General features: G+C 42.5%; 1 protein-coding gene across 2 annotated transcripts in view; it reads left to right on the forward strand.

The window, feature by feature from the left end:
- Window positions 1–20,473, forward strand: part of LOC132912772 (sodium/calcium exchanger 3) — a 129,417-nt gene that overhangs the window by 25,930 nt on the left and 83,014 nt on the right. For both annotated transcript variants that reach the window (XR_009659269.1, XM_060970490.1), the window contains exon 3: window positions 20,372–20,463. Coding sequence is in view for 1 of the 2 variants with exons in the window: in XM_060970490.1 (XP_060826473.1) it covers window positions 20,372–20,463 (92 nt within the window). In the remaining variant the exon portion in view is untranslated. The remainder of the gene's footprint in view (window positions 1–20,371; window positions 20,464–20,473) is intronic.

Here is a 20,473-nt window from a genome sequence, read left to right on the forward strand (position 1 = left end):
GAATTGTTCTCTTACCTCTCGACGCCTTGGCGTGCAACTTGCGAGCAACGATTTTCCGAAATGGAATCGTTGTTTCTCGAGCACTTGAGACGCCACCCGATTTTCTTACACCGATTTCGGAAGAAAGAGGCATGCGATTTCTCCCTAAATAAGTGTCGACGACGATATCGTGTAAAGTACTTGAATACTTTGTTCGATTTATTATAAAAGATATAACTTAGAAAAAACGAAGCTGGCACCCCGCTGGGGGTAGCCACCCACATGCTATATTTATTTTTATTTTATTTTTTTTTCACCAATAAGATATAACACTTTACCAAATGTCCATAAGGACAAATTGTAAAAAAAAACAAAATAAATAAAAAAAAAAACTTTGTTCGATTTGTAGTAACAGTAGAACGATACTATGCTTCATTGGATGCACAGTAGAAGAGTTGCGCAAAGGTCAGACGACTGAACGCTCTCGGTTGGGCTCAGCGTTCGTACGCTGAGAATCTCAAGATAAAGAGTTTGTCAAGTTAGAAAGTAGTGCTGCAAGCTTTCGCAATTACAAACGCCATTCTATTATCGCATATCGACGAGAAAGAATCAATTTTATCGAGTTACATAATCATGGCTGATCATTAGAATTAAAAGGATTACAGGATCCGTATTAATTTTTATGCAAATTTATATCTCTACGAGCATAGGTAAAGAAACAGAACTCAAACAGAGATTCGTTTTATCTATTAAGAATTGCAATAAATACTTTGCTTATGGTGTTTCACCTACCTTTGTATATTTCATGCTACGCTTCTATGCGTTCTTGCGTTTTTAAATTTGTGCACAAAGAACAAAATCATTGGAAAATCACTTGATTAAATTGCATCTTGTCAAATATAAGCGAGTGTCCAGATTACTTCGAAGTATACAACAAGTTCATCCGTCCGAGCATCCAACGAATCATTCGTCATGCCTCGAGATTACTTTCAGTGGATCACCCTCCTCGCAAGAAACGACATTCTTCTCGCGTTTGAGTGCGTGTGTCGTTGGAAAAAGAGGCTAACGGATTACCAGACTCGAGCTAAGATCGATCGATCAACACCAAGCACCCACACTCGTGGTTCTCAGTCCCTGTACGCGTACGCTCTGTATACAGGCTGCATCCCTTCATCCTGCTCTATGCTATCCTTCCCCTGATTGCACGTCCAAAATTTACGAGCGGCACTTTCGGCCGGGTCATAATTTTCCACGGTTTTCGAGAATGATTGCGAACGTTCACGTTTCGAATCTTCCTCGTGACACACGCATAGGGTTCGTAAATAAATCCTCGATTTCCGCTGCCGTAAATCGCACTAGATTTGGCGGATTCGCTTATAGCTTCCAAGGGATGCCTCTTGTTTGATTCCCGAAACCATAAATCATGTAAAAATATGTCTCCCATAGGCTTACCTTGCGATTTCGATCTCGTGGAACAGCGTGTACCAGCGTGATTCGTTTGGAGATCACAGAAGAGGAATATATCGTAACAAGGAATTGAAAAATTCGACAATTAGTTCCGCATTATCAAACCTGTGGAGTTAAATGTGCATCATTCTGCTCTGTTAAATATTCAAAAATATCGATTGTCACCATATTAAACGTACTTCGATTGTTTACAAAATTTCGATTTACCATCAAGATTTATCAAGATTTAGATTCATCAAGTTGTTTCTTCTCGGAATACGACCTTAGCCTTAGTCCATATTCTAACGAATCATCTTAGGTTCTTCGATTACCATCGTTGGAAGCAAAGCTAAATTAGTCTGCTTAAACGACCTTATGGGGAAGCTGTCTCATCGAATATCGTCTTATCGAAACACACTAATCTCACACGGTCGCTTTCCATCCAGAAAGAGAATTCTATATATCAGCTATGTATCAGTTATATATCAGCTACACACACATCAGCTAGAAGAAACATCCGAACTAAAAGGGAATCAAAAAGGGTAACCGTTCGGAATCGAAGTATTTGTCTTCACTTAAAGGAGCCCTTCTTCCATCTCCTTCGACCACGTATTCGAGAGCACAGAAACGAATGGCAATAACCGGCCAGATAGCGCGTCGGTAATGTAAGAAAGAACAAAAAAAGGCGGAGCGAGAATGGATTTTCAAGGGCGGGTCATTCAATATCGTGATTCGAGTTAGTAAGCGACTTTTGACTCTGCTCGTTCTTTTCATAGAAGATGAATTGTCCTCGATGCGATTTCAAACATAAAACGCCGTGTGCTTTATCGCCTGGACATATAAAAGCATCATCCTAATAACGGACAGCCAAAAAGACTATACACATCTGATTAGGTCGAACTACGAACAGAACACTCGATCGATCTTCCGCTCTTTTTATCTGTACATTCTCCGCAATTTTCGTAAACAATGAATGCATTTATGCAATTATTACCGAGGTTTCTTCAGCGGCAAACGTCTGCGAACGTCTATGCGCTGCAGCCACGAAATTGTCACGTAAAATAATAATGAATTTGAGGAGAAAAGAAACTTTTATTTTTCTCTTTTGTTTACAATACACTTCCGAGCTCTAGACGTGACCGTTCAAGACTATCTGACTGCTCTACTGCTCTTACTAAGGAAAACTCGGTGTGGGTGTTCCCTTTGGAATTCAAAACGCGGATTCGTTGTCCACACTTTTTGGTGGAAAAGTGAGGGTAATGATCCGCGATGCCCATTGGTAAATGAATTAGGTAGTAAAGACAAGGAGAGCTAGATATGGCTCGTGGGCATCCTTGTTCATGGAAAAACTCTTATCTTGCCAGACACCCGCTTTCTGCGTATTAGGTAAGAGCGTGCAACAAACATAAACCGAAAATGTTTACGTGAAGGAAACTGAAACTGAACAGATTCGGTTTATGTCGTCTTCCTAGGCCTGTTGCAAGTTAATAGAACAATAGATAGGTCTTGGCGTCCGGACTACGGGGAATCTCGCAAGGGCCGTCACATCTGGCGTGCCACATGGTAAAAAGGAAAATTGATTCGTGACAAAATCGTCGAACCGATTTATCGAATGTTCGCATCCGAGCTGATCGTAGAAGCTCGAGGATAATACGAGAAGAGGGCATATGAAATTATATAGCGCGTACATTACGTTGCACTAATTACATTGAAAATTGTTCGGAATTTTGATTGGCCGGACAGGCCCATTTCCTTCTCTGAGGAATTCCGAATTGCCTGTCCTCTCCGAGCTGTAAACCCAAGGACTGAAAGGTCAGGGAAAAACTCCGGTCGGGAAGACACGACGAACGGACGATACCCAACGGCTGGGGAAGAGAATCAGCAATATACTAGAACAGTTCATCATCAGACATCGCACCGTGCGGGTGAAATACTTCAACAACATAAGATCTTACCACCGCCGTGTTCATAACATCACACTTTATTTTTATACAACAAATACAGTGCTAGATTACTCTAACACTCGATTTATTAAACTTCCTTCACCGTTGAGTCATTCGAGGTACGTAATATCGACCGATCGGTTGCTCTTTAGTCGAAAATTCGCAACAGAAATATATAGCTACAGAAATATTTATTATACAATATCGTATATCGTACAACGTACATTCCTGTACGGATTAACTCGAGACTAAGCCTCATAATTTACGTATGGAAAGTGTTTGGTCGGATGATTACCGTTGTGCAAAGACCTCTCGCGCAATCAGACAGATAAACAGCCAAGAATCCTCTGTTTGCGCGAATTCGACGCGGTTTGCCCGCGAACGCGTCCGTCCCGTGTTTCCTGTTAATTTCGCTAGAGAATGAGGTAGCGAAACGGCGTCGTCGATGGTAACATCGAGATGAAGGCGTTGTGGACACAAAGGAAACACGATAACCGAACAGAGATGGCATAAACATTGTTCGATCGCCGAGCGGAGTATCGCGAGATCGTTGAAGAAAGATCTACCGGAGAACGTAATGGATACTCGGAGCGGACTACGTATTTGTTTCAGGATTATTTGAAGGCGCAAGCTTAACAGCACGACAACCTAGTCAACGGCATTATTTGCAATCTGAGATAATTGAATCGACGCTGTGCATGCGCCACTAACGCTGGACGTGCTAAAAAATAAGGATAACGAGCGGGTATTTAGAAGACAGGAAGTAACGATATTTCAAGATTACGGTCATACAAAGCAGATTACGTTACGAGGAGAACGTCTGGATTCCATGGCGGACGATAAATCAGAGAAAAATCGTCTTGACGAGTGAGATGAGGACTTTACGAGCGCGATAAATAAAAAAAGAAAAACTACCTGAAAATTGACAAAGGGAGGGGCGAATTGAAAGAAGTCGCATTTACTTTCGCGTGATAAAACTCCTTGATTCGAGAAAACTGTAAAGAGAGAGAATTGGTACGTCGAAAGAATCGTATAACGTTTTTCATCGGACGATTTCAGGTTCGTTTATCGATGTTGTTCGCCATGGAATCCTCGTTACGAGGAACCTGTTCTACGATCGAAGGCCAACTGTCGCAAAACTTGCAAACTGTAAGTTTTAGTTTTCTATATCAACCATCTCTTCCGGCGGTTTTAACGGAGACTCGCTCAGAGCGGGCTTTTCCGCAGGTAGAAAGAGCCAAAAGCCGGGACGAGGAATGAAAACGGACGACGATCCATAGCTGAAACGTCCGCGTGAATGCGAACTTAAGCGGCTTGCGAGGGTATCTTACGGACGAGGAATATGAAATAAACGTGACCAGCTCGCTGTACCTATCTATCGTGCTCGCAGGATCACCATAATACCGTCGCTGATGGGATTATTTTTCGATGCACGATCGAACGAACGCTCTTTGTCAAACTTTCAGTGAAACGACGCGATCGATAGATCTTAGAGCCGATACACGAACAACCTTAAATTCAGCCTCTTCCATTTGCATATCGCGAACATATCTACGAAACATGACTCTATTTCCCTGTATTTTTTTGCATTTCATATACTGTAATCGGTTATTTCGTAAATAATACCGTGTTTACGCGAACAGAATAAAAATAGGCCGGTGTTTACGATGAAACGGAATTGCTGTTCGACGAATCGCTGTTAACAACGCTGATAAAGTCTCCACTAAATTACTACTTGACTTTAGCTTAGGAAATTCCGGACAAAAAACGACGTTGCTCACGGAATGACCGACGTTTCTTTATGGCGATGCATGCAACAGCGGTGCGCTTTCGCGGCCGTATCCGATTGCACGTGGAATTAGTCTCTTTGGGATATCAATGTCAGCTCTGGTGGACAGCGCGTTGTTCACGTCCAACGATCTAATTTCGCTGGGGAAAATCGATAGGACGAGCGCGGGGCATGTTGTCGTGTCGCCTAACTCTGCCCTCTCTGCTGCGCCGCTCTCCGCCAGGCATCGACGATTATTGCAAATTCTGCCGGATTTATCGGTCGATGTACCGGTCGCGTTCTACCGTTCGAATCGCGGATTATCATGGATATTCCGTGGTAATGCGCCATTTGCATAATCGAACGAGTAACTTTTCGAAAACCTCGCTAACTCGTTGTGTTCGACCAACAAAAATAGAGCGTCCGGAATGGGAAGCGCGTCGTTAAATTCAGGATGGGACTAGCCGAAAACGAGGCGAAAACGTGGCGATAAATTCGATTTATTCGGTTTATTTAAGCAAACTGGGTGGCATCGGGTAAAAGAGTGCGCCAGAGAATTCGTTACACGGCGTACTACGTAGGTGGCTATCGCTTGTATGGATTGATAAATCCATACTGCGAGAGAGCGTTTCTCCGACAGCCGGACGGACTTTTATGCCTGGATGACAGCTTTCGATATTCAACGTCGGCCACTTTTTCCTAGAATGCCACGTTATCGGTGCTCATACGCGTCCAATGTATATCCAAACCATTTGCCACGTACGTTTTTTTCCTTCTTCGAAACGCTCGTCATACGACGGACTGAATTCTGTACGTTTTGTTGGCCAGTGACGCGAACGATTCCCTGTTTAGTCGTTCGCTCTTCGTGCTTAAACTCTTCCCGATGATCTGTCCGGTAAACTTCTTGGAAACAACGGCCACGTCGCTGAACGATCAACTTCGACGTGGCCGCGACGCGAACGATATCATCGCCGGCGATTCGGTCGCCATAAACATCGTTTCGCCGAACGATCTCCGGGACGAGGTCGTCGTTTAAAAACGCGGACGTTCCGCGAAAGTTTCTTAAGCGCGAAAGAAAGGAGAAAGAGAAGCGCCGCACTTTGCGACGAAAGTTGTTTTTCTATCGTTTAAGTGGGTATAAAAGTAAGCGGTACGAAAGTTGCGATATAGCAGAGCGACGATAATGCACAAGTTGGCAATTGGAAATTGAAAGGAGAAAGAGCAATGGAAACGGAGAAGAAAGGATACGTATTTACGTCTGGAGTATCTCCGTAGGCGAAAGTGCTTTTATAAATGCCGTGACAACCCCTCGGAAGCTCTCGATTGCCGGAGGGTGGACTGTCACGCTTTAAAGGGCGTGGTGTCTCTGTGATCGTTTATCCGTGACGCTGTTATGAATATAAAAGCCCGTTAATTGGATTCGATCGTTTAATCGACGTAATTGTTACGATTCGCTGACAAGCCAAATAAAATATGTAACGAACGTTTTCTCCGCTTTTGCGTCGACCGCGAATAAAACGATGTATATTACGCGGACTATTTAGAAATTTCGTTAATGTTTAAGTAGATCCCACTTTTCAAAGAAAACTCCACATCTTTCCTAAAATTTAGTTTTCTTAGTCCTCGAAGCCATCGAGTATTGTTTAGCACTAAATCAATTTGAAGGGGCTCTCAGCCTCATAGTTTTCTAGAAACATGCCTTGCACAGATGATGCAGCGGGGTACAGACAGGTCAGTTTTTCGTAATTGTACAAATGTAAATGACATGGACCTGTTACGTAAAATTAATGATAAAAAAGTAGCCGAGCAATAACTTAACTTGACTGTGCTTTTATATTTTTGTAAGCTTTTATCCAAGTATAATATTACAATGAAGTGGCGAAGTTAAAATAGTTGTTCAAATCACGGCCAAGACTATACACAAGATTGGTCTCGTGGCCGAATGCTTGCAGTTTTTATATGTTGCGTTTGTAGGTGTTGAGGGGCAAGGAGAGGACCCTGATTGCCCTACGTGATGGGGAAATGTAATGTTGGACCATGTACAAAGGTCAGGTCAAAGCCTAACAGTTCACTGTCAGATAGTATGGAATGACGTGGATTTTAGTATGGTCGTTGTCACAGACCCATGGCTCCGAAGCTCTTTCTGATCTTGACCAGCATACACATTGTGCTTATACTTGAGCTTGCTTAAATATATTTTCTATTATATATTTATCCACGCATTTCCTCTCTCTCTATTACGAGATAAAATCTTTACGAGTGTCCGGGTACGTTCGTGAGCGCGTTGCTCGAAGACAAATATCGTTAGGCTCCGATCATCGGCAAAAAAAAAAAAAAAGAAAGAAAGGAAGAAATGGAGAGAAATAAGAAAGCAATAGGAAGAGTAACGAGGTTGCGGATGAAATATTTAGAAAATGTTCCGAGAACTGGAAATTCTCAACGGTTTGATCGTCGACGCGAAAGTCTCTTCGGTGACTCGGAATGGAGACACAGAGGGCAAGCAATTCTCTCGCTGTTGAATAATTCGCCGGGGTTTGCCTTCCAGGCCATAATCCCGATCTTGGCTGCAAGTCGTGTTTAAAATTTCAAAATTCGGAAGCCGCCGCCGGGACGGCGAACTGCCACGCCGGACGAAGAGCAGTCGCTACTTATGCGTTGCCTGCGAATCAGATAAATTTCACTCGCGGTCTGCCATTGTAAGTATCCTCGATCTCTCTCATTGCGAAACTTCGCTGGAAGCTCGTTAATTTCTGAACGCCGTGTTGGAAACTTGCCGCGAAATTTCAACGTTCTCGAATATTCCCGAGTTAATTAACCTCTTTGGACGTCTTTTCACCGGGATTCAGCGACGCGGCCATTGTTACTTCATCATCGAACCGTCACACTGATTATATTATCATCACGGGGAGAATGTCTCTGCCTTTCTATTAGAAATTGTAAGAATTTTGGGATACGATTTAGACATCGTCGATCCTCTTTTCATAATTCCAACAGAGTTGCTTCGCCTCGATTCGAACGATCTGGCCACGCTATTCCAGCTACGCATGATCCAAATCTATTGTCAAAATGTACATTCCATAAACAGTGTTTAAATATAACGTCTTCCTGTCTGTTCTTGCCCCAGTCACTACAAAAAGTATTTAAAAGTCGCTTCGTTGAAAAGTAAGGACACGCCTTCGGTCTATTTGATCTTCTCCTCGAAGGACTCGAGAATATTCCTGGAAAGATTCGTTTCTTCATTTTGCAAGAATTGCGACGCGAATTACCGATTTACCGAAATTTAAGCGCGCGCTATAGCAATAGAGCCGTTCGTCGAACCCTTCTAACCGATTGTTCGGCTGTAAATTTAATCGGATGCTCGAGTCAGGAAATTTCGAGGGGAAAGACGCAATTCGAGTATAGGTAGCCGCTCTGAATGTAGAAAGGTCCCCATGATGTACCTACGCCGCGTTTCTAATTAAGGCGCAGCGGTAATGCGGCCGCATTAATTATATGACGTATCAATTAATCGCGGTGGGGGGACACAACGACAATTACTTTTCAAGCCGATTATCTCTGCGGACGTTTCGAAGTGCATCAGTGACACGAGTTCGTTAGCGTCATTCGACGTAGGAAGCTTGATTAATTAGGTAGCCGCCGCGCGATGGGCTTATTTAAACGGGAAATTAATTATCGCTCCGCACACAGGCAACAGAAGAGGCCACGGATAAATACCAAATCCGTGACCAGACGCCGTGCATTGTCCGACTAATCACCGTGCGTAACGCAACAATGTACGTCCGCCCTAACCCCATCGGATATATTAATCATCGTATCACCGATACATAAAACTCTCATTCGGATGAATTGTTTTATCAATACTTTACAGGCTAACAAGTAAATATGTTATACGCTTTGTCTAAATAAAAGTATCGTTTTTATAAGGCGTACTTTTGTGGCTGAGCGTAGACGAGTCGAGAAAATGAAAAATGTTTCAATTTGCGAAAGCAGCGATGCAAATCGCGAACAAAGCACAAAGTGGCACGTTCGTTGCAACGAAATTTTAATCTCGAGGTCTTATCGCAAGTCTGTAGGCGATTTTCCACGTGGTTCGTCGACGAACAGCAAACGTCGATGGCCCTTCTTCGATATCCACGAAGCTGGAAAAACGAGAGAAGGTCGACGCTTTTGATCGATTTCTTTTCGCAAGCGAATCGTTCATTTTGCAGTTGGGAAGCGATTCAGAGAGTCGGTCATCGCGATTTACGATTGGCCTTTTCATTACGCTCGCGTGACCCTGCGAAGACGGCCTTATATTTATCTCGGATGTCGATAAGAAAGCGACGTAACTCGCGCGAGTAGAAAACCAAGTTCTAGACGATATATATGTACGCTATCGATATATGTAACAACCATGAACGCGAATAAAATTCTCTGGATATGTTTCACGATTCTTGCAGAACCTGTGTATCGACCATTAACTCCGCAGCCGTGACCGTTCGCGTTAAAATTTAACGTCCGATTGATCTTTTTCTCGTGACATCAGATACAGAAATTATAACTCGGTGTCCTTACATTCGATCAATTACCAAATGTCTATTAAATTTACATATCTGCCTACTGTTTCTTACGTCGCCGATAAATTTAAAATCACCAAAAACTGTCTTTGTATCCTGGAGATAAACACGCATTTATAAAATTTTCGAAGTTCTGCTCGTCGTAATATTACGATATCGAAGTTAGTAGAAACGTGGCTTGTGTTAGTAACTGTATGTTTGACTTTCGCGAAACTTCATCAATTCGTCAGCTGTTTTTAAAGGACTCGTAAAGAAATGCGTCTGTTATTTTTCTCTCGAGTTTTCTCATCTGCGTATCTATGTATCCTTGGCAAGTTCTTGCAGGGAAAGTTGTGTAACTGAAAAAGACTACAACCAAGGAAATGCAGCAGGATCCTCTTCGGAAATGTAAATTCATCAGAAATTCAATTGAAAGCACAGTGTCTGTATTAAGAAGAAAAAAGGGGAAGAAAAACAGGGTTGTTTTCCCGTTGGTAAACCGGCGAAATACGTAGACAGCGCGTGTCCATGTGCGAAACTACAGTCTATAGTGAATGTGTCACGGTCATATATTATGCACAGTCATGTATATAGACGCGTTACTTCGGGAGCTCTAAAGCCCCGTATACCAGGCAAGCAGCATGACTGACAAACTGCAGCTGCACATATGCCAGAGGGTGCCGGGCCTCGCAGCTGCGACAATAGACAGCCAGTCCGAGAAGACGATAGACTTTCCAAGCTACGGCATCTTGGAACATGATAGTCGACCAGCACCCAACATCGTCACGCGATAATAAAAACTGTGATACAGGAAATTCTCGTAGGGAAAGTTAGGGGCAAAATTTATTAATTTTTTCCCCACTATCTTCCTCCCTATGTACGATGTCTTTGTTCGTTCAAAATAAAATATCGAGTGATCGTTTCGTAGCAGCTCGTATAATAGCTACAACTTTACTCGAAGAAAATAAAAGACGCGAGAAACTTCAAATACTTGCACGTATCTTGCTAGATTTCAATTAGAGAGCACGGGAATAATAGTCTATAATTTGTGTGATATTATATAAATTTGAAGGAAGAAGATCTACGAAACGGGAAGGAAGCATGAGTCATCGTATCCCACCAAAGAAACAAAGATTTACAACTTCGCTAGCGATCATTCGCAATCAAAGGGAATAGATAACGAAACGTAAATCGTTGAGGAATATTACAGATAGCAGAAGCTAGGTCCGAGTAAGGTGTCCGATATCGCGTTCTTCTTTCAATCGAGAGTAGCCAGGTTCGACCTTAGCCGGAGCTGTTGAGTTCAGCCATGAATTTTATATGACGGCGTCGAAATTTCCCTATCTGCTTGCCATCCCTCGCCCATTCACCTATGCAGCGGTCTTCTGACAATAAATCTTCACGCTCCGAAGGTTCCTGGAATTATTAAACGCCCCACCCAAAACTTGGAACAGCCGGGAATACTAGCGATGCCAACGAAATCTGTTGGAACACCCGGTACGTACGAGCCACGTTTCTGGCGTGTTTCTTCGTGCTTCGCGGAACGCGGTTTCGCGTTGAAACAATGGGCCACGAGTAGAATGCGACTAGAGAAGCCCTCGTTAACACGATATCCACGCACACGCTCCGCTCGGCCATCCGAACTGCGTGTGCACCTCCGCGGAGAATTCGAACTCTCGAGATTTGAATTATGTCAAGTACAGGGGCCACGCGAACCGAGCTTACTCGTGACAACTGACGCGAACTTTTGCCCCGTCATCGGTCTGTTACTGTTAAAAGATAGTTCCGCGTTGTCGAGTGTTTAATTGTTCCGTGTAATACGGAGTTACGGTACGGCCGCAACACCGTTCGCTGTTTAATGGACGGAGAAACGTTCCCCTTGTAATTGTGCGCCATGAAAGCTCCCCCAAGTGCGATCCCATTCCAGTCCTAACGTTTCGACGATGTTCATTATTTCATGACTGATCTTTCGTCGAATAGTTTGCTGCTAATCGACACGTTGCTTCGCCACACTTTCCTCTGGTATTTTGTTTCCATCGAATCGAAGGTATTACAGCAACAGTGCGCCAGATTTTCGCATATGCATCATAAAACACAACGAAGAGAACCAACGATGGCTTCGCTACTGATTCTTCCTTTTATCGAATAATTTGTTGGTAATTGACACGTTGCTTTGTTGGAGCTTTTTGGTTGTATGGAATCAAAGATATCATAGCAATGTTGAGACGCGCCAGATCTCTGTGTATTAAATATGAAACGCAATAAATGAAATGATCTCGCGACTGATCCTTTGTCGAGTGGTTCGTTTGCTTGTGGAACATCTTCCGCGTTAGACCAAGGGGAAGCCTCGTTTGTTCAACGTTTTCAATCACCATCAAGTTGAACGTAAAACCGCAACTCTGTCCAGATAGAGGAAATTTGGCCGCGTAGGAAATTCAGAATTTGGATTTCCTCTCTTCTGAAGAGGTCGTATACAACGATAATACAGGACGATAGTACACCGCGATAGTATGTACATTAGCGTGTTCACCGAGATTGCCGGTGTAGGAAGGTTCCATAAACGCGAGTGCACGTCAACCTGGGTTTACGCGTGTTACCTTCGAGCGGCGTTTTCCCCGAGGTTGACGCAATCTCGATGACAAAAAGCCAGGCTGCCGCGTCGGGGACACTCTCGTCTTAAAATTTACGCGGCTTGCTGAGAGTGTCTCTCGACCGCGAAAACGCGCGACCAACATCAACGAGGACGCGAAAGAGAAGAAAAAAAAAAAGGAAGGAAAATAGGGCATCGCGTTGGAGGTGTATCGAAATGGATCGCGGTTACCGCGCGAGATCTTCCATCGAGAACGCCATTATTTATACTTCCAGCCGAGTACCGTGATATTTCAAAGTGACGGCTGTCGACGTAAAGAAGCGGGGAGAGGGACGATAAAGAGCGTTTTGATTAACCGTCGGATGGCAAACATGGCAAAGGCTGGATAATCCACGAAAAATCTCGGCTGGAACTCGCGCACGAGCAAACCATTTTTGCTGTTTTAACGGCCACTACCGTGAGCTGGAAAATACACAATGGCCAAGTGGTTTTTGTGAATTTGCACGGACAAAGTAAGGAAACATGGATATTCCGGGAATTATTCCAAATTATTTTTAAACCTAATCAGCTTCCACGAACACTTGCTGAATGTTAAATTACGCTATACCAAACGTATAATTTACCTTTATTTATGCCGTTTTCTTACGATAGATTTATGCAAATAAATTATTTGTTTCTTCGTGAAGCACGATGATGTCACATCGAAATAATGAAATTGAGTGAATTAGAAGAATCGGAGTTGGTCAGATCGACTTCTGCGGACTATGTGTCTATCAGCTATACGGAGGATCCCGTGAGAAAGCGATTTTACGTGGAAAAATAAAATATACGTATATTAGTTCACGCAGTATTCTATACAGTAGCGTAGACGTTCACGTGCTCGGAATATTATTAAAATATCTGTGAGCTTCGACGAGAAATATTATCCTCGTTACTCGCAAACGTAGCAAAAATTGCAGATAGGACGATGCTGGATAAAAGCCTTGGTTTTCGCGAATTCTTTTCTGTCGCATACGTTTCGCTTTTCAGAAGTTCAGCCTTTGACCGGGACCTTACTGAGACCATCGATTTCTCGTTATCTGGCGAACACGTGCTTTGAACTGTAAGTTAGAGGCAAGTTTCTGCGAGATGCAACGGAACCAGATCGAAACTCCAGAATTGAAAAAAAAAAAAATAAAAAGCATACGCGAATGTTTACTCGGTTTACCTTAGCATTTAACTTTTATCTATATATTTTCTTTATGCGTTCATTTGTTTTCGGATCGTACACCCTATAGTATACAACTAGAATGGAAAAAGTAATCAGCATGAAAGTAGAGAAAGTAAACTATATCTAAAGGTGTTGGAGGAGCAAGGAAAAAGAAAATCCGAGGATCGAAACGCGTCAAGATTTCGGGACAATTTATCAAGTCGTTCAGTGTTTTATGGTGCAAAAGGTAGATTCGAGCAGCAGACGTGGACGATCAAGCGGTTCAAGATATGAGAATAATCCCGGCCATCGAAGGACGCGAAACCAGCCAAAACGTAGGATCTTATCGATCGAAGCGAACAGATTATTAAAATTTAAATCAGAATTTTTGCTTAAACGTCATCGAGCTCCGCGATTTTGGATGAAAAATCTTTGCTGTGTTAGAGTATACGCCGCTGGAGGATGCCGTGGAAAGAAAGAAGATTAATGGGGCAACAGTCAGTTTTCAAGGTAGCACTCTGAAGAATCCTGGAACGATTCTCTCGCAACGTCTTCAGCTGAATTCGATTCTTTGTTCGGAGGATAAGTCTAAATTTTTGATACGCGCTTAGAAGAGATCAAGTTTGTCGGATTTGTACTTACGGCAAAGAAAAAGAAGGTGTACGCCTTCTACGTATTCTCGAGATCGCAGCTCCAATCACACGATCGCGCGAAGGAGATTCTCTTTGAAGGAACTTCGATTATCTCGAACCGTGTTCTTTCTTCTCGCCATTCCGGTGCAGGAATATTCATGAGATTCTGTAACACGTTAGTGGGATTTCCGTTATTATTTATTTACGTAACAAATGGAACAAAGTTGGTGTACAAATTCTATAACTACGAATTTGCATGGCCGAGACATTACAAGCTCTTAAACGGAAAAAGCGGATTTCCTTAACGAAGAACATTAAACAAGTAATCCTTGGCCACAGAGCAGCGATTGATTTATCGCGTTAAAAAAATCGAAGAAGCGTCGGAGAGACAGAGGTCGACGCAACTTGCCAATTCTATTCACTCGGGCTCGTTCTCGCGGGTTTCGCGAACGTTAAATCGAATTCCAGATGGATTGGATTGGCTCGTTCGGACTAAACCGGACCGAACGATATCGTCGATCGGTCGATTCAGTTGCGAGATTGGCGACGAAGAAAAGAAAGGTCGGAATGTTCCCTTCCAGCCTGTTGGAACATTTATTCGCGACGAATGTGCACCAATTTCGAGATACAAGTGTGTGCAAAACGTATTATTTACGAGTATTTGACAGCCATAGTGTGAAATGTGCGACGTATCATTAACCTTACCAGGTCGAATGACCGGTTTCGAAATTTAATTTAAAATTGTACATTCATTTATGTAAATTCTAACTTTATGCAAATTCTGCTATTAATAAAAATTGAGAATTTAATTAATCAGAATATATGTATAATACATACAAGTCTTCTATAATAAGTTTAAATACCTCGATGAGCTGCTCGTATGAAAACGTAAAAGCATAAAAATGCGACAAAAACGAGAAAGTAATTTTATTTTAACTTTATCCTTGCAAGGTTCTCATGGGGACGAGGTTCGTCACGATTTACGATGCATCGTAATCAAGGTCTCTGCCTTGAGGTAATCGACGAATAAAATTCGTCCCTCCAATCTTGTCACCGGCAAAAACAAAGTTATGCCTAGTTTTACGAGCACCGAGGACGAACTCCTATTTACGGAGGAGCTCGACCGGATTCTGCAAGAATTCAATTTTCGTATCCCATCTCCCCTGGTCAAGGTTGAGCCGGGAAACGATTCGTCGGCCTTGCCCTATTACAGGGACAATTTTCGTATTGACGGATCGTTTAAGCGCGATAAAAATACCGCACACGTAGCCTCCTGGATTGTTTCCGGTCTCCGTCGACCGATTCCTATCGATTTTTTATTCGGTCCTCTTGCATCACTACTCTCTTGGAATAAAAATTTCTATGAAACAGCGTCTCTCGGCGTTATATACATTTATTTATCGTATCGTTGCAAAATCGAACTTCGTATTCTTCGTAAAAAGATGAGAAAGAAAGACTATGAGAAGCAATTCTTACATTCGACGATGATCAATTTCAAATTAAACATTCAACGCGACTGCCGTGTAGAAAATTTCAGCAACGATTCGATACTTTCTCTACTGAATCTTATGCGATTCACATTCGAATTCGATTTCCATTCTCTCGTATCAATGGCTCACGCCAGATTCATCGAAACAACGGCTGCCCCAAACAAAAGCCAACTACAGTGTATTCGATAGACTAAACCCGCATCAGCGTCAGCAGAGAAGCCGTAGAAGCTATTCTCGAACCGATTAATTGATCTCGAGTCGATGATGAAACGAAGCTCTACGCGGTTCGTTCAAACACTTTTCGATGATCTTTTTAATTAGCATCGAGTGGCAACACTCTGATCAGTGGTTCGTGCAACTTCCATATACATTTCCCGATTCTTTTTAAAATTTCACCAATCGTGTCATCCATCGCGCAATCCACGTAATCACGTTGGTCGCGATGACGCTTCTAACAAAATTTCAAAATGTCTCGAACCACTCACGTCGCATATTTACAAAAAGTTTCGACGAGTCTTGGAATACCTTCGTCACGTTCTGTACATTCGATTTGAACGACAGTCGGTCTATTGGGTTGACAACTAAATGATTGCGGATTTTGTCACTAGATGGTAATGACAAAATTCGCAATTACTTAGTTGCCAACCTAATAGCTCGCGACCGCGTACGAATACGTTTGCTCGAAGGCTGTTGAATGACGTTTGACCACACAGATCGTGGCACGAGTGTGTACCATTAGCACAAGAGGGAACGATGGAACTTAGTCGATTTCGAGGTTGCTAAATAGCATTGGAACAGCGAGGACGAGTGGCCAGTCAGCGTAAACAGACCTAATTAGATTAATACACATTTGCGTTAACGCCGTGACCATGGTGCTGTAGCGGTGAATAACATTGGAACGCGTCGTCGGTTGGACAATACTCATAACGTGACTGATGTAACACCGCAAATTAGATCCGAAGAGAACTGCCGTGTGTATAGGCGTGTTAGCCCGGTTAGTCTATGGGAAACTTGGACTATTGATTCTCGCGATTACTCCGCTATTTTGGCTGAATAGAAATGCAAGTATCGCAATGACGTTGAGCTACAAACAGGTTCTCGTGCGTTAAATATGAAGCGAGATAAGTAGAACTACGTTTAACGAGAAATTTTATTAGAAAGAATAAAGAAAGTATAATTTTCAGAAGGACCCCCAGCTTCGCTTCTTCGGAGTCACTGGCTTCTCGAATATTTTATTTTATAGCGTTATGATAACTAAAGATAAAGTAAATTTATACGATAAGTAAATTTCCATAAGAAATAAAATGCTTCGTATAGCCTGATAGAATAATAACACGTGAATGTGAATCCTGAAACGTAATAAACGTGAAACATCTGCATGAGTCAGAATTGACCCAGCTTTCGAGGGCCGAAGACGTCACGCATACAACACATTCTTGCCACGTGTAGTCAAATCTCCACGTAGATGCACGTCGATCAAACGGTATCGATATTCCACTCTAAATATTTGATGTCTCTCACCGACCTTTTTCATCACTCATCATCCCCGCGATTTTTCGCTTCTCTTCCCACATAGTATCGCCAACTAATTTCTGCGAGAGAGCAAGCGCAAAAGCGAAAGAAGATGACGAAGTTTCGTTTAAAAATGAAACGCCGCCAAGTCAATCCCGTCGAATGATTAACGAACTTGCAAAGTTCGAAGTTGAACGACACGCTGACAGCCTTGGCAGCAAGTTCGTGCACTGTTTGGAACAATTCGACTTCTGGCCTGATGGCACTTCGGTTTAACGCGAGCGCCAATCTATTTCCTGGGTCTGTACGATGGTTAGTATCGCATACGACCGAGTAGATATCGATCGACGCGGTATATACTTGGCTGCAAATTGTGTCTGTACACTCCAAGTCAGCGGGTTATCGTCGCGACGTGGCTTCAAGTCTAAGGTCAGAGCTATTTCAGGAACACTTTGCCTTCGAACAGCGGTGGATATCGAATGAAAAATACGCTGCCATCGTGATTCCTTCGCTATATCTACCTTAACTACAAAATATACCTAGCATGGAATATGAATATTAAAGCAATTTATATATACGTTGCGCAGACCAAACGCGACTTCCTTCCATTTGCCTTTGCTTTCGACGACCTTCGCATAGTTTTTCTTCTCCATTTCCCATCCAGGCTGCTCGTCTCAGATTTATGGTCCTCCGTGGAGTCTAGACGTTCGCTTTGTGGTATAGTTTCTTCCGAGTAATCTTGAACTACACTTACTTTCCTATCTTTAAAACAATCTTCTTTTTTACTTGCTAATGTTCATCCATCGTTGATCATCGTCTGACAATCTCCTTTAAAAACTGTACAGATAGTGGAAGCGAGCGTTGATTACGCGGACGAAGGAGACGCATCACGAGATGAGCTGCGTTTCAAAGTGTTTATAAGTGTGGCGACGTATGCAACGAGGAACGCTTAGGATGAGCGCCGACGAGATTCGACGTTGTCGGAGCCAGATGGCACGCTAAATTGATTTCGCTGCTACTCCGGATCGATTTGAATTTCAAATTTGAACGTCTAATTTGGCAAAAGCGGTCGAATCGTTCAGCCTGTCGGCCGTTACTCGATTATGAACGTGTATGCATAGAGGCGGCGAGGCCTATGCAAAAGTCTCGTCACGAACTCCGACGTTGTGCAAGCCAAGAGCGTGACGAAACTTTTCTCCCAAACTTTTTCTCTACCCTCTCGTATATTCTTCGTATATTTTTCGAATTTTTTTGACATCGACAAGCCTGGAAGTTATAAGAAGCGATGCTTAATTAACGTTTACTTTATCCGCGCAATTAACGCTTCTTTCAATGTTCCGCGAGCTTTGAACGAGATTTCTAAAATAAATCGATCGATGGATGCTTTCAAGTAAACGACATTTCTTAGAGATCCAGAATTAAGAGAGCAATCTTTTAGACAGACTCTAACGTCGCTTCCATGTGATTTGCGTATGCTTACGTCAGAATAATGGCCACTTTTAATACAAAACCTTTAGAGCAGCGTAGGATCATCAGCGAACATTCTCTATGCCACGATGTTATAAATAATGACATTAATAGACATCGTTTGTTAGGCTTGGTCAAGTTTAATATGTCCAACTCCACCAGACACGTGCCCTTACTTTATGTGTCGGCTTTTAACATACAGTTGCTAGACGCTAACACGTAATACAATGTAGCCTCGGTTATCCGACTGCTGTTTAACCCAAGTTCCGTATTATCCGAGATGCTTCGAACTTTATCGCAACTTCACTTTTTCGGAATTTTAACACGAAACATAGGAAAGTGTAAATAGACTCAGACATGGTGAAATTCATTCGACGAAACTTCCAACCGACTAAGTATTCCATTAAACCTAAATACGTGTATAACATTACACCATCGAAAGTTTTCTATGGTTTTATTATACGATTTATGAACGCCAATAGATCTTTTTCTAATTCGAATTTTCTATCCGAGGTCCAAATCGACGTTTCGATTATCTACCGTACGGCGAATAAGTACGCGTGCCAAGTAGACTTATTGCTCGATTGCCTGTTACAATGAAAGACAACTGCTGAAAAAAGAATATGGTGTAAGCTTGTAAATTATACTTAGGTGCGTATACGTACAGTTGTCTAAACTTTGTGCAACAATACTTAGTATTATTGTCGTCTCGAGATCAATGTTACTTTGTATCGAGCGTTATTTTACGCGTAAAGGGGAGCCGAATAAAATTGTATCAAATTAAATCGACTATGACAAGACGCGTGCGATTAAATTTCCTTTCGACTTCATTCGGCGGCGAAATTTTCGTTGAAATTATATTCGAGAAAATGCCTAATTAGTAAGTATTGGATGGGCGTGAGTGCATTACTCGACAAGGGAGTAGAATGGCTGGGTGTCGTTCGGTTGACGCGATACGTCGTAATTAATTATCGACATCGATATCACGTTACATTCGCTTGCTGGCTTTATGACGATATAGATACCGGACGGTTAGTGTAACGTTACCATAACTCGCGCTTATTGGATCTGATTACGAGGCGATCTACAGTAATGATCATAATGTACAGAATTTCCACGTCGTTAATTCCACAAGACGATCAAACGAAATCTCTCTAATCAATTTCACGTAATCGATACGCAAACACGACACGCGTCTTAAATCTGCGGCAATCCAACGGGAAATCGTATTCGCGGCATCCGTAAAACAATTACAGAGGAAATTTTCATTCGCATCTGTTGGTCGTTCATTGAATAATTATTGTATCTGTCGTTCTCTTGTTTTCCAAAATTATTACATTTCACGGACTCGTATTGGTTTCCAATATTGGATTTCATGAGAATACGCGTTGAGAATATCAAATTATATAATTTTTCTAGTTTGAAAAAGGGCCTTCGTTTTAGGAAAATCGTTTATCGAAGTTGTGAAATTTATACAAATTACTTCTTGCTATCTGCAAATGGGAAATTAAGTCAACGAGAGTTGCTTAATTTTGTAAGTTATCCGAGAGTGATGCATAAAATTCAACGGCGCCGAAAGGAATTCAATGGACTCGGAAAAGTTGCCAGAGCGTTTTCATCCCGAGACCGGAAGTTCTTTTGATATCGCGACAAGGCAGGATCAGCGCGTACCTTAAAGCTGCGGGCTTCTTTGGAGCTACGAAGTTTAGTCCAACTTTACCTTCGACTTTCGCCAAACTCGCCAGAACATACACCCAACTCAGCCACCCTGTTACACGATTAGTAATCTCACGGTATTTTCTCTTGCGCTTTTCTTTCAGAAAGCTGATCCAGCTGTCGATCATCGAGGAGGATTCGTACGAGAAGGACGCGCTGTTCTATGTCGAGTTAGGCGAACCACAGTTACAAGGAGGTGAGTATTG

The sequence above is a fragment of the Bombus pascuorum genome, chromosome 12, assembly GCF_905332965.1.
Source record: "Bombus pascuorum chromosome 12, iyBomPasc1.1, whole genome shotgun sequence".
Lineage (NCBI taxonomy): Eukaryota > Metazoa > Arthropoda > Insecta > Hymenoptera > Apidae > Bombus > Bombus pascuorum.